Raw genomic sequence first — 15,158 nt, forward strand, 5'->3', positions numbered from 1 at the left:
TTTTACTAAAATAAAAAATATTTTAAACTGCATGGAACATTAAAAAAATGAAATTAGAAATTTTATTTGTCTTCCAACATATTTGAGACCTTCCATAGTTAGTTACAAGCTCCTCTAGCTGTAGTTAAAAAAGTGTTTGTGTATGATATCTTTCTTTTCGGCCATGGTTGTTACATGGGATTGCCTGGGTTTGGCTTCGTAACATATTAGCATGTCCTTCCACGGTTGTACGTCAATAAAAGACTCCAACATTACACAACCGAATATTGCATATTCTATAAGCATTCGCAAGAAATCCCAACTCACATCAAAGAACAGAGGTGAGGGAATAGAAGTTCCACTTTAAATACAGTACGGATTCAAATTAGAAGTTAAACTTCCCCGTCTAATTCAATCTAATAGAATAGTGTATTCGATTAGGATGTTTTAGAAAAATACAAGACTCGTCTATCACACAGAAAATGGAAGCTTGGAAATGCATCCTTCCACATAAAAGATACACATGCTACAGATACACACACTTAAGTATTAATTGTGATAAATCATACTTTGCGAAGTAAAACTAGTAAGTACAAATTCATGAACTGAGAGGAGTACAACATGGAGAAGAAAATCCTATCCATAAAAGAACTGCGACTTTAAAAGCAAAACTGTTATAGGAGCTCAAATTCAAGAGAAAAGTCAATCACACAACTTGGTAGTTATCCGTTATCAACTGTGTTCTCTGAGCAAACTTGGGGGGATTACCACCCTTCAATGGAATGATGTTGGTAACCTGAATTGAACAGTCAAAAAAGAATAAGTTTAAGCTCCGTTAAATCAATGTTCGGCTCAATTAATGTGATCATTTTGAAACTTGTCAAATATAAACAAACCTTGAGATCACTAAAAGTATCAGTAGCCATAAATCGAACTGAAATAGGAAAGAAAGCTGATGAATCTGCTAGAGGAACAACAAACTCCATGGACCCACTGCCAAATATGTTAGTCAGACAAAATAAATGTAAAGAGAGATTAAAGAGAGAGAGAAATAATAGATTAGCTACAAAAAAATACTCTAGATTAAGCACACCTGCGGTTGGAATTATCAATTAGAAGGACAGACCACTCCAAAATGGAATTCCTGGAATCATACCTACAAAACCAGTTTTATAATAAATCAAGATCGTAACTTGAAATTAAATTATTTAGAAAAAAAAAAACATAATACTAATTATCATAATAAAAAATTTGTGATAGAAAAATCATCAAGTTTACTAATATCGCAACTCAAGTCATTAGATTCAGTACTTACAAGTTTCTAAGACTGCAAACCACGATTAGCATGCTTAACACGATAACTTATAATTAAAACCATCAGCATTTTACTTCAAAACTCAACCCAAAACACTAACTATGGTTGTCCCTAACACTTATTGTGAGGAAGGAAAAATAAATCCGTACCTCCATTCCCCATCAATCTGCCTAACAGATGGGGCTTCACGAAGAGCTGGAAGAGGTACAAAGATCACAACATTCCGCAGATCAAACAATGATGAAGCCTCATATTCAATGCTGACATATGTTTCATTTCCAGAAGAGGAAGGCCAACAGTTGACTGCAATAGAGACAAATAGCAGACTAAGTTATTACTACATCAATACAAAAGTAGTAGAGCGCATATATCGATTGTAGTTATTAACTCACTTGTAAGTGGCACCATTGACTCGTCAGTACTTTGCATTCTCCACTTCAAAAGACCAACACCTCCAGCATCACTGGCTTGACCAGTGGGGAAAGGTCTGTTGGGATCCTTTAGGCCTAGTATAGAATCATTGGAAAATAATTCTTTATTCATGTTAGGGTGTGTCTTGAAAGCGACAGCTTGATTGTCACCAGTTTGGACCTGCAAAAGTAAGGCACAACATACAAGTATTAATACTCTTAATTGACCTACTGGACCTATTTCTGCATTCAATACCAGTCTTGAGCAAGAAAAATATCTAGGAGCACTATAGATGAAGGAAAGTGAGGATCAACATTAATTACCATGCAGAAATTTTGAAAACAGTAGGGTGAAACAAAACAAATAAAACTGGATCTATTGGCATGACATGTTGCATTTCAAACATACATATACCTTTTTTGTTTTTCCTGATTCAATGATGAAAGAAACTAGAAATCCATGCTCTAACCAAATTGATTATTTCAGGAAACGCTTTGATATACACTACATACCAAAAGCACCAGAATACTTCATCAACAAACCAAGGAAACAACACTATTATCACACTACAGGCATTGTAACCACCACTTTTCCTTTCAATGTCCTCTTTCTTCCTAACTGAATTGCCACTGCTATACGTTCTCTTCTCCTTTTCGCATTTTCCCTTTCTCTTACTCCCTCATAATTCCTCTTTTGATTGTGCGTGGCAAAAAGATTATTTCAATGACTGAGTACACTTAGAGCTACTTATATCTAGGTCTCATATAAAATGTCATTCTAAACTTATGGTTAACTTATTTGAGGATTTCACCAGGCTTAAACACAGACTGCTTTTGAAACATTATTCTTTTGAAAATTAATTAATTGTCTACCTGATATACTACTCTTATAAAGCATGCAAACTGTGGACAGTATGAGGACAGAGTAAAGAAAACAATAAAAACAAAATATATTAGTCAGAGGAAAAAATCTGTTTCATAGATCTGAGGAATTTGTTCTTGACATGACACAATAGTGTTATTTGATCCATATAACTGATCCCACCTACCAAAAAAGGTTTTGATTATTTTCCTTGTAGGAAAAAGTATTTCATATTAATTTCTTTCCCTTAATACTGATAAATTTAGCAAAAAATTTGTCATAAAAATAAATAATCAATAAATTAAAAAAAAAATACTATTCAAATTATAAAACCCAGAAGCCTAGTGGACAGACACATATTAAGTTAGAGACAGTGAGAATCTGATACCTGTACTTGAATATGTCCATCCTCTTGGTTAAGAATTTGGAGAGACAATGTGCCTTGAACATCAAAATTACTAACACCACCATCTCGTTTCAGTGTCACATTTAGTTTCTCCTCAACAGTCAAAGTGATGGGATCAGTAGGTGGTGGGGCGGCACCACGAGACTGGGAGAGTTTTGGCTGAACATCTTCAAGAATGACCTCACCTTCCGCTTTCAATGATTCCAAAAATTGATTTGTCCTCTGAGATTTACCAAGCTTCATACCAAGACCTTTTGGTGGAGCAGTGGCTGATGAAGTTGGACGACCTAAGCAAGAGGTCAATGAAGTACATAAATGAAAAGGCTACTCATTTAACAAATGTTAATTCAGGATATAGAGTAAACCGCAACCAGGGTACAGCATGCTTCAATACCCTTTTAAGTCATTACATAAAAAGCATTCTAGAAGGATTCAAGAAAATCTATGAAAGCCAACCTTTAGGCTTGGTTGAAAAGGAATCAACATCAGTAGCCAATCCAAAACCAGAGCCGCTTCCAAAACCAGTTCCACTGCTAGATATACTCAAATCACTAAAGCTATTTTCAATTCTACCGGAGCCCATTGACTGCAATGGACCAAATCCTCCTTTATCACCTCTGTTCTTTTCAATCTGTAGAACACATGACTTAATAAAAAATATGCAATCCCAGGCTTTACATATAAGCATCACAATGAAACATAGATCCTTCAATCATACCTTGCTTTTATCAATCTCACTAGCTTTTCTCTTCATGACATCCTTAGTTTCATTAATCTTGCTCTGCAAAACCAACTTGTGCAGCTTCTCTTCATGACTCTCCATCTCACAGTATTGCTTAACTTGTGCAACAGTCACATTTTCCTTGTGCCCCAGAGAGATGACTTCATCAAATGCAAAAATCAACTCAAAGGCATGTTTGCAAATACCCTCTTCATCAAGGGAGTACGAATATTCAGGTACCTAAAAGTATTAAGGAATGAACTGACCGAATGACTCTAAGAAGACCAATAAATCCAAAACAACCTCCCACTGCAACCATTTGATCAATCTTAAACCCTCCCTGACCCTTCCTATAGAAATCAAATACTAAATGCTATGTTTATGGTAAGAGAAGCCTATAAACAAATAGATTGCACAGTTAATACCTTTTGAGAAAACCAATATGACAGGAAATTACTAAACAAGGCACAGATGAGACAAGTCATATTGGAGAGAATACCATTAATGCCACAAACCAGATAACAAAAGACAAGCAATTGAAAACAAATTTACGTAATAACATAAGATGTCAAAATTCAAGCATCAGAAAAAGGATACAAGTTTAGAGAGAAGTCTCAGAGTTTCCAAATCTTCCAGTATGTTGCTGTTTTTGTTTGTTACAAGAAGCAGGTACAGTGCTTCTATTGGCTGGTAAACATAGCGCACATTCTCAGTCTCAACATATGTGTGTTGTTTTCCAGTCCCAACCAACTTGGGAAATGCTGCTAGTAGACCCTCAATTCTTATGCGAGTCATGTCCACAAACTGTCTAGAAACTAGCACTGCAAACAAAGCAAAAGTCTTGACAGCATGAGAGCAATGATGTCTAATACAAAATTATTTAGGCACCATCAAATTCAACATCAATTCTTGTTAAGGTTTTTCTTTATAAACTAAAAAATAACCGGAATTTAAAAAAAAAAAACAATTAACGACAATTTATAAAGTATTATTGAGAATTCTACACGACTAACAGATTGAATTATCAAAGTAAGGATTCCATAAATATGCTGCTTAAAGTCTAATGAGAAGTATCCTACACACTACTACAGATATAGAAAACATACAACACATTCGGGTTATGCTTCCCAACTTAATCATACAGATTACTACGTCAGAATTGGTTTTGTCTCCAAATCTTAATTTGACAATAAGTGATAAAAAGTAGCTTTTACTTAATGTTGAAAATTTCACAAAATTGGCATAAATTTATTTGAAAATACAATTAAACTCATCCAAAATCAATTTTACAAATGCGGTCATTCAAACACATTTGGTGCACTTTAAAATCAAGTTTCCCTGTGCTCACGAAGACACACACAGACCTTTTTTTTTCAAGGGCGCAGAATAAAAGTAACATAGTTACAGCTTATGTGTCTTAAGAATTCAAATTCAGATCATACTCTAGTTATGAGCTTTTGTTTTAAGATGCTCCTTGAATAGACTGAATTTCTAATGTGTTTTTGTTCACTTTGGTGAACTTCTCATTTAGTGGTGTACAGAAAATATGAGGACTAAACATGGGAACAAAACCACACTATATCAGTGAAAAAATACCATCAACAAGGAAGGAACATGGCAGGTTAAGAGATCTAGGTCTGCAGAAAACTAACCTTTGCCAGATTTGCTCACAATGGATGCAGCAAGGACAACCTGTTAGACAGGTAAAATGAAAAGATTAATGGTGCAAAGGGAAAGTAAAAAGTTGAAAAAAAGAGAATATGCACACCCCATTCGCAAGGGAACTCAGTCATTGCACATTCCACCCTCATCATCCCAACTAACATTTGGAAACTAAATTGATCTTACTACGATGTGTGGCACTAATTGAGTATTACATTAAACATTCATAGTTCCATAGCTATAATCAAGAGAGACAAAAGGAACACATGCAGCATAAGCTACGCCAGAATATCCAACAGCACCATGGGGTTAAACATTATACAAGGGCTTCTATTCTCAAGCAGATCACGACGTATTACTATGTCCATTCGGCCTGTAATTCTAGATCACAGGATAAAAGTACATACACACAAGAACATAACATTTCTAGGGGGAGAATCATGCCACCAACATCAATATAGATAACAGATAAAAAGACACGACAAATGACATGAAGAAACTACAACAACAAAGTAATAAGTGTCAAATAGTTTAACAAAAACAAGTCCTCCAGTATCAATCCATAGGAGTGTAAGGATTATTACCATCTTTTTCCGCTTAATTTTTGAAGAGCAGAAAGTGTTTCTTGTGTCCAATTGAATCTACCAAAAAATAATTAAACAGTATTGGAAAGCGGTCAGATCCAGAAGTGAGGTATTCAATGAGATATAATTGAATGGCGAATCAGAAGTTAGAAGAAAATGGTGAAAGTGGAGACTGAGAGAGAATTTACCAAGACGCGATCTGAGATCGGAGAGCGCAGATCTGATCTCAGAAGGAGAGAGCTGAGACTAGAGAAATGGTTTCACTGAGGAGAAAGATTACAATGGAAGACAAAGGGTGGTTCATCTCATGAAAACTCCTGATTTTTTTTTTTAGGTTATTTTATTGGACTGAAAAAATAAATAAATAAATGTATATATAATTTTTTAATTAATTATTTATTTAAATTAAAATTACTGATATAAAACATATATAATAAAATTATAAAAATTATTTATCTATATTATTATATAAAATGATACAATTTATTGTATTATTTTTTAATTAAAATATTTTACTTATAGAACATAAAAAATTATTTGTTCTTTAAAAACAATAAATTAATTAATTTTTTATTTTAAAAATAACTGCTACATAATTTTAAACTATAAACTTTGTAAAACATTTATTTAATAAAATTAATAATTTCTGTATATTTAAAAAAAAAACTAAATAATTTCTCTTTTTAAAAACAAGTTACATAATTTTTTAATATTATTTTTGTAAAAACACTATATATAGGAAAATGATATTTTAACCCATCTTTTTTAACCTATTTTTAACCCAGTACTTTAATCACCATTAGATCATCTATTTTGATTTTTTCTAGTGATGTAATGTGATGATTTTGAAGTGGTAGGTTAAAAGTGGGTCAAAAAAAAGTTGGTTAAAATATCAATATCCACATATATATATATATATATATATATATATATATATATATATATATATATATATATATATATATATATATATATATATATATATATATTAAATTTTCTATTTTTTTTAAATAATTATTCATAAAAAATAATAAAATTATATATTTTTTAACGTGATAAAAAAATGTGATGTGTTTTAGTTCTCTATAAATTAAAATTTTAAATAAATAATTTTATTCAAATTTATGAATTATATCTTTCATTTATAATACATGCAATTATACAAAAATAATACAGTTTTTTAATCGACATTAATGTCATTATTTTTTTATTTAATAAGGAAATCAAAAGATATTTTTTGTTTAACTATTGTATTAATCTTTTTACATGAGAGTCTAACTTTTCCACCAAAATATAATTATTTAACTTCTCCATTTAAAATAATTTAACCATACATTTTTCTTGATTTTTAAATCTTTGGCTTATAATTATATTTTATCCACCATTGTATTATTTAAATTAAAAAATATAGATAGAAATGTAATCAGTCCTTTATACATATATGTTGTAACTTATTATTATAATTTATTTTATTCTTTTATTCTTTATATTTTATAACTGTTTTTTTAAATTCAATTAACTACTTTTAGTAAAAAAACAATTACATTGTAAGAAAAAGCATAAATATTATTTATTTTATAATTAATTTTTACAAACATATTTTTTTTTATTTTAATTATTTTATTTTATTTTAATAATTATGGTAAAAAATATATTTTTTATTTTTTATCATAAGAAAAAACTAGTAATATATAAAGGAAATTATCCAAATTATTTCATAATGCTTGCGCTTAATAATATGTATGTAATTTTTCTTCATTTTAGCACTTCATATGATGGAAATTTCTCCAACCTATCTAGACATTTTATGTTTATACTATTTTTAATTATGTAATTTTAACATTTCATTAATAATAATAATAATAATAATAATAATAATAATTTTTAAAAAGTGTATCTAACTCTTCAATTTAAATATGATAATAAAACTTCTAATCTCTATTTTTACAAAATTATTATTTTTTTATTTTAAAAAAGTTAATATGATTGGAATATGGATTCACACTTTTGTGAACCTATTTATATTTATATTTTCTACAAATATTAATATCTTAAATATAATAGAAATGTGGACTTTCATACACTGTTTCCACTAGTATTAAAAAATAATATATAAGATGTATGATTTATTTGAAATTAAGATGTAAATTTTTGTGGTTGATTGATAGGTAGAAATGACTCTTGTGTGTTTAACTGTTAAGAACAACTTTTACATATTGTAAACTTTTTTTTTTTCATATCCAACAAGCTCACAAAATACGCTTTCATAATATTTTCATCGGACCATTACAAAGAGTCAAAGGCCCAAACCAACAAAGACTCAAAATAATGTTTTTACTTCCTGCACTCCTACGATATCTTTTGCAGTCTCAAAATTTTAAAATAACTATATTACCTTCTATCAAATAACTTTTGGATTACATATTCCAAAAAAATTTCAAAATTTAAAAAACTAAGATTTCAGAGTGAAATTTTTTAAACAAAATTTTCAAAATACATTTCATTCATTCTAACTTAACTTGTTTGGAATTGAAAATTATCAGGATACATATTGTATTTTTAAATGAATTTCTTTGAACACTGGAATTTTTGAAATAAATCTTTTGCTTTTTCTCGTTTATTCTTCTTTTAAACATTTTATTTTCTTTCTCAGGAATGACAAAAGTAAGCACAATAACAGTAATGATGACAAAAATGAAGTGGTGTAGTACCAGAAGATATCTAAGTATTTTTCATTAGTGTGAGGTGCAGTTGGTAATTAAGGGGTGCAGGAAACAATACCTTGAAAATAATTGCTTTTTTTGGGTTGTTTCATTAATAGCAAAATTATTTTCCTGCATTTTATCGTTTTATTCTGTTCCTTATCATTTATAGAATTTATTTTCTAGAATATAATAAAAAAATTGATTCTTTTTTTTTATTTTGAAAATCAATCACCTTTTTTTTATGAAAATATTTTTCAGAATATTTTTATGAAGTGAGAGGTAAAATTTAATGGAGTGGAAGAAGCTTTAGCCGAGTAACAGATATAAGAGAATCAAGAGAGTCTATTTTACTTACATGTAGATCTTCATCAACAAGGACATCATGGGAGCATGTGGGGTTAACATGCTTTGATGATGTTTGTTGCACAAACATGAAATTTTCATCTGAGAATACATATTTTTTCTCCATATGGATCTTTTACCCTTTAACTTTTCACACAACTTCTTCCATAGATCCTTTATTCAATTTGTATTAAGTGGTCATGCCCTACAATTTGATGACAATATTCTTACCCCTTCCTTCACCAACAAAACATCTATTTTCTTCCACATATACACACAATGTTGCACAACTGAGGAAACAACATTTGTAATAACTGCTAGAAGAGTAAAGTCTTTGGTTTTTATTGAGTTAGAGAAGAAAGAATGGTTTTTGTGGTACATTTCTGAAATGGCCAACAATAACCTAAACATGGTCCACCATTTGGACATTATTAGCATCAACTCAATGAGGAAACTTACATATGCTTCCTTCATAGCTTATACCTTACTCACATGGCTACTTGCACATGTGCTTTTTCATCTTCTATCATCCACTCATTCTCTACAACGGCTACTTCTCCCAATCCATCTCTCATAATAAATCAACTTTATCAACAAATACAAATTATTAATACTATCTACAGTAATAGGCAACAAGATTTTCCTACTTAATTCACATAAATTATATTTGCATGCAGTGACGGATTTCAAAATAAATAAATTATATGAACTTAATTAAAAATATAAAACTGTTGAAGGTTCAATGTATCATTAAAATATAATAAAGAATCAATTTAAAATATATAAATTTATACAAAATTTGAAACTTAATTAAGTCTTTAATAAAATACCAAACTTTGTTTCTTAACAGAAATAATGAATCACAATTTATATATATATATATATATATATATATATATATAATGTTTACTTTTGTTATAATTAACTTACTTTTATTATAATTTAATATACAATATATTTAAATATTTTATTTTTATAAAATAATATATATATATATATAATTAATATAAATATCAAATCTTTACCGATTAAAATAAGATAGTTCAAGCAAAGATACCAAGTCACACAGTAGAAATGTTTTTGTTTAATAGTAGCATAATAACATAAAGTATTCAACCACTCATTATACCATCTCAATTATCTAATCTTCTTCTGTGTACTGGGACTACTTGGTATGTAAGCTTTATAATAATTATAATTACTCTCAGAACAATATGTTTGTTTTGGTTTTATGTGGCCGTTAATAAAAATAAAAATAAAAACAGAAATATTTTTCTTAACTTTTTATAACACAATAGTTGTTGTAATATTAAACCTAACTCTTAATCATTAAGTCAGTCTATCTTAACTAAAGGTGTTTAGTTTTAATTTTTTTTTATCAGTTCCATGACCAAAATTATTTCACTTTCAAAACACCAGTGTAGAATGATAAATAATTTGATTGGTTCATTCCATCAGAAGCATTAATTTAGTTATATTAAATATAAGTTAATGACTCCAGTTGTCAACATTATTTATAAGATCTAGTTTAACATGTAAAGGAAGACAAGTAAAATTTGACTAGCATTTTGCTGGAATTTAATCTAGTTAATTTTGGATTTCAGGAAGATGTTTTCCATGCAAATTTATATAGTTTTATTAACTTTTACCAGGGGGTGCTATCTTGTTTGGGACGAGAAAAAAAATAAATCTGATTTAAAAATTAAAAATAAAAGTAATTAAGATCTCACCTAACACAAAAACCTATTTCAGATTTACAACTTGTTGTGGTACTTATCATCAGCATTTTCTAAATTTTATCTGTTAAAATTAAAATTATAAAATGCTTATTATCTGTATTTTATATAAAAAAATGTTTTTTAATAAGAAAGGGAAAAAAATTGTTGATTGATTTGACTCATTAAATGTGAGCACCAGGTCCAAGGATTACAAAACAACAAGACAGTGTCTGACGGTCACTTCGAGGAAACAGGAAACACAATTATCGATGCACTCTTCTAAACAGAGAAAAAATATTATATAATTTGTTTATTTATTATTTTTTTAAGTACTCGTTTTTCTTATTTTAAAATTAAAGAAATAAAATATGTTTTTATTTTTATTATCATAACCTAAAGTAATAAATAAAGAAAAAAAGTAAAATTAATAACTACTAAATATTTCATCACAAAATTCCCATTGACTTACTTAAACAAAGCACTTTAATATCCTTCACAGAAAGCACAGTTAATTTTTACTTAAATGGATTTTTGGTTAATGTAAATCCTGTATCATAAACATTCACTTAAAATTATAAACTCACATTCTTTTAATTCATGAACAGTTAAAAATGTCATATAACATTAAAAAGAAGGAAAATAGTAACTTTTAATATTTTAAAAGAACTGGAATAAATTACACCATCAAAATTAAAACTAATTTGTGTATGTAGTAAAGAAAGTATTAAATGCGCTGAAAGTTTGGTGTTGACCAACAGTATTTGCATCAATTTATCTGTTGTTATCAAGTATACTGTTTTTAATGTATTTTTATATTATTTATTATTTATAATATAAAAATAATACATGGACGTAGCTTACAAGATCACGTATCTATGAAGGGTAACTAAGCCCAAAAACCTTGGCACGTGCTGAGGAAGAGGACTCAGTGATGCTTCCACTCTCGCACACTTTTTTTCATGATTAAGAAATGAGAAGTGTGAGATTGAGATTGCATCTCGTAGATGTTTATGGTCAAAACTATTGATGTTATAAATTTGAGTGCAGAAAAAGGGAGTGGATTTTGCTTTCTCTGTTTCTTCAAAACTAAGCATAAAACAGAGTTTTAGTATCCATTCATGGCTTCACATGGAAGCCAACACACCAGACTTGGGTCAAAACCATATCAATTCCCTTCTTTTCACTCGCACAGCAATAGCGTGGCAATAGAATCTCAAATACGGTGTCGTTTTCAGTTCGTTTAAGTGTCATCCATCTAGATTTTATTCCTATTAAGTAAGAACAGACACTTCCACTACAACGGGAATCTTAATCCAATCCAATCCCAAACTCAACCATTTTTTTTTGTTATGGGAAACTGTTGCGGGAAGTCGGAGAAATTAACGGCGGAGATAGTTCCACGCGACGGGGCGCGAGTGTATCCCACCGTCCGGTTACATGGCTCGCCGAAGAGTATTCTCGCGGCGTACATTCGGTTTGCGCTTCTCCACAGGGAGGTCTCGTTGGACTTCGTGGAGACAGAGCGCGTGGGAGGGAATGACCCGGAGGGCACGGTGACGTTGCAAGTTGGATCGGAGGTTGTGTCTGGGTCGAGCGAGACACTGCTGCGTTTCATCGACTCGCGGTTCCCGGGACCTTCGGTGAGGGGTGAGAACGGGAGGGAAGACGAAACGGCGCCGTTGCTGACTAGCTTGACGCGGGTGCAGCATACCAGCATGCTGTGGCACGTGGAGCGGATGGTGAGATGGGCGGAGGATCTTACTACACGTGGCGGAAGGAAGACCGTTGATCCTTCCATGGGGACTCCCAGGATGGAGATTAGGAAATTCGCCAGGAGCTACTCGGAGCTGCTTGAGATCATGATGGAGCACGCGCAGATGGAAGAAACCGTCCTCTTCCCGATTTTCGATCACGCCGATCGAGGTAGTTACCTCCACAAATTTCGTATTTTTTTATATATATTTTTGTTGTTGTAGTTATGATTTTATAAGATTCTTGTCACATTGCTGCATATGGTTTGGGATAGCCCATGTGAAATTTTACTTGCCTTTGAAGCAATGCGGTGAATGGATGAACAAATATATGTCTGTTATGTGGTAATTGTTTTTGGAAAAAAAAATGCAGGGCTTGCTAAAGCTGCAAAAGAGGAACATGCTAGGGACCTACCTCTCATGAATGGTATAAAAGAAGTCATCAAATCTGTTGGCGTTTTGGACTCTGGCAGCCCAGATTACCAAGAGGCTTTGTACAGTCTTTTTACTCGGTTGAAGTCATTGCTGGTATGTTCAGCACCTAGTAATGATAATTCTATTTGTCATGCTCTAAATTTGGATGTTTTGAATTCTATTTGACTTTGCCATGGTTGAAAACCTGTTGAGAAATAGGAAATCAAATCTGGGATGTGGAAACTATAACTATCACTGTGTGTTTGGAAACTGATCTCAGATGTGTTTTTTTAGGTTAAAAGTGAACAACACTATTGGTTTTAGTTTGTGCTTTTTGTTTTCGCACCATGAATTGTGTTTTGTAAGGGCAAAACTTGTTTACAAAAGCAGACTATTAGCTTCTTAGTAAAGTTGAAAAGCAACATCTGGATTATGGAACCAAACACAATATTTGTGGCGTGATCCATATAACTGATTTTGCTCGGCAAGAAAAGATTCTGTTAATTTCACTTGATTTTTTTTGCATTTTCTCTAGTTCTTGTTACTGGAGTCAATTTGATATCTGGGTGTTTGTGTGTGTATTTATTGGGGGTGTGATTTTGTTGATAATTTTTTAGGGGAAATGCAAACAACATTTTGCGGAAGAGGAGGTGGAAATACTTCCACTAATGGAGGCTTTGGAGTTGAGCAAAGAACAGGAATTGAGTGCACTAGAGCAGTGTTTTGACGTGATGCAAGGAACACACAGTCGGTTATTGAAGCTTCTTCTTGAAGGTCTCCCTTCCCGTGATGCTATGAAGTATCTGGACTTGATCAGCAAGTGCAGGGACAAAGAAAAAATGGAATCTATGCTCAAGATGATAGTTAAGTGACAGATCTTGTTAATGGGTTCAATGGTTGTGTTGTGCACACATGGATGAACTGTCAGGCTTGCTTTGTCAATTGTCAAATAGATGTAAAATTGCTTTTCTTTTTTAGCCACTTCTTCTTCTAAAGGAAACAAGTACCCAGCATATGTGTGGGGTTTCATTGTTCGGCTTTTGTGACCTGTGACATTCTGCTTCAACGTGTCACCCTGGCCTTTCGGTTAAGGAAACAGAAAGCAAGGACAGCACTTGGAAAAGCAGGGCATTTTCTTTTGCTTTTTTCTTTTCCTTTTCCTCATCATAGTTTGGATAAGGTTGTCATGAACATGTTCCTAAATAATGTACATCCAAATATACTCAAAAGTAAGTTAAGTTTGCCAGATTGTTTTGATTGGTAACTCCACAGTTTGTTCAAATTATTTAGTCAAGTTCTTGTTTGTCCATTAGCTGATCTCCAAAGCATCAGATTCAAACTTAGCTTCCTTATTACATTAAAATTAAGTCTCTTTTTTGGATCCACTATTCAAAACCTTACAGATTCAAATAACTGGGATAAAACTTGAATGGCATGTTAATTGTACAGGGTTTGAGATATACGACAATGTATGACTGGGCACACTCCTGTAGCTAGAAGAATAAATCCATTGTACAGGGTTTGAGTGTTTTGCATAATTTTGTCAGCCATAACATCATAATTTTGCTACCAATTTGAACCAGTAACATTGCCAATACGGCACTACCAAATTCCATTAACTCTCCCATACCTTCGTCATTGTTTTTTGCTGTTATTGTTATCATTGTCACTGCTTTCTACAATCTACTCTTCCTATCTTAACCACCTCACTGTCATTATTAACAATATATTACACACCTCTTTCATCATCACCTCATTATTGTTACCTTCACTGCACTCATCTTCATTCATTACAATCACACAACGTCACCACTGGAGAAGCTTCACTCTCACCAGAACCATTCCAACCACTAACAACCGCTTCAACATTCAGTACTACCAAACACTCTCACCTATTATTCATAAACTCTTTAAATTTGATTGTTACCTTTGCCCTAATGGTGAACTTATCACAAAGTAATTGTGTAATATTATACAATGCTTTCGTCAGTGTAACATGTCTCGTTTTATTTTCTTACTTCTGTTTCAAGCTTTCATCCTCCATTTTTGTGTTAAAGAGGGAAAATGTGCACATATGAAATTCAGTATGGCAATGTTACATGATTCATACAGGAGAACAATGCTAAAACAATCTAAAATACATGTGTAAAAACAAAATAATTAAGAGGTGATACAATTTAACGAAATAAAAAATAAACATAAACTTGATTAATTTTATTCCGATGATATATGTAACGAACACACTTCTGAACCTTTCAATATGAATATTATATTTAATTTTTTATTTTA

General features: G+C 31.4%; 2 protein-coding genes across 2 annotated transcripts; one reads left to right on the plus strand and one right to left on the minus strand.

Annotated features, from left to right (window-relative positions):
- Positions 1 to 364: 364 nt before the first annotated feature.
- On the minus strand, positions 365 to 6,268 carry LOC114191963 (clathrin adaptor complexes medium subunit family protein). Its single transcript, XM_028081440.2, has 12 exons — positions 6,128 to 6,268; positions 5,940 to 5,996; positions 5,346 to 5,385; positions 4,291 to 4,514; positions 3,691 to 3,933; positions 3,429 to 3,603; positions 2,955 to 3,259; positions 1,687 to 1,885; positions 1,444 to 1,597; positions 1,073 to 1,135; positions 876 to 972; positions 365 to 775 (listed from the first exon to the last, which is right to left on the minus strand). Exons 2-12 carry the CDS (start codon positions 5,940 to 5,942, stop codon positions 686 to 688), a joined length of 1,593 nt encoding a protein of 530 aa, XP_027937241.1. The 5' UTR covers positions 5,943 to 5,996; positions 6,128 to 6,268; the 3' UTR covers positions 365 to 685.
- Positions 6,269 to 11,786: 5,518 nt separating this feature from the next.
- Positions 11,787 to 14,133, plus strand: LOC114192693 (hemerythrin HHE cation-binding domain protein). Its single transcript, XM_028082477.2, has 3 exons — positions 11,787 to 12,627; positions 12,829 to 12,983; positions 13,487 to 14,133. The coding sequence occupies exons 1-3, from the start codon at positions 12,054 to 12,056 to the stop codon at positions 13,739 to 13,741; spliced, it is 984 nt and encodes a 327-aa protein (XP_027938278.2). The 5' UTR covers positions 11,787 to 12,053; the 3' UTR covers positions 13,742 to 14,133.
- Positions 14,134 to 15,158: the final 1,025 nt, after the last annotated feature.

The sequence above is a fragment of the Vigna unguiculata genome, chromosome 7 (genome assembly GCF_037176805.1).
Source record: "Vigna unguiculata cultivar grain cowpea cultivar isolate G323 ecotype 2 chromosome 7, ASM3717680v1, whole genome shotgun sequence".
NCBI classification, from domain to species: Eukaryota; Viridiplantae; Streptophyta; class Magnoliopsida; order Fabales; family Fabaceae; genus Vigna; species Vigna unguiculata.

Excerpts from the sequence above, each read along its gene's own strand:
- LOC114192693 (XM_028082477.2), top strand. The coding sequence starts at position 12,054 with ATGGGAAACTGTTGCGGGAAGTCGGAGAAATTAACGGCGGAGATAGTT. Across the intron at positions 12,628-12,828 it reads TTTCGATCACGCCGATCGAG|GGCTTGCTAAAGCTGCAAAA; the intron begins GTAGTTACCTCC and ends AAAAAAATGCAG. Across the intron at positions 12,984-13,486 it reads CTCGGTTGAAGTCATTGCTG|GGGAAATGCAAACAACATTT; the intron begins GTATGTTCAGCA and ends ATAATTTTTTAG.
- LOC114191963 (XM_028081440.2), bottom strand. Across the intron at positions 1,136-1,443 it reads CAGATTGATGGGGAATGGAG|GTATGATTCCAGGAATTCCA; the intron begins GTACGGATTTAT and ends CTGGTTTTGTAG. Across the intron at positions 776-875 it reads ATACTTTTAGTGATCTCAAG|GTTACCAACATCATTCCATT; the intron begins GTTTGTTTATAT and ends TGTTCAATTCAG.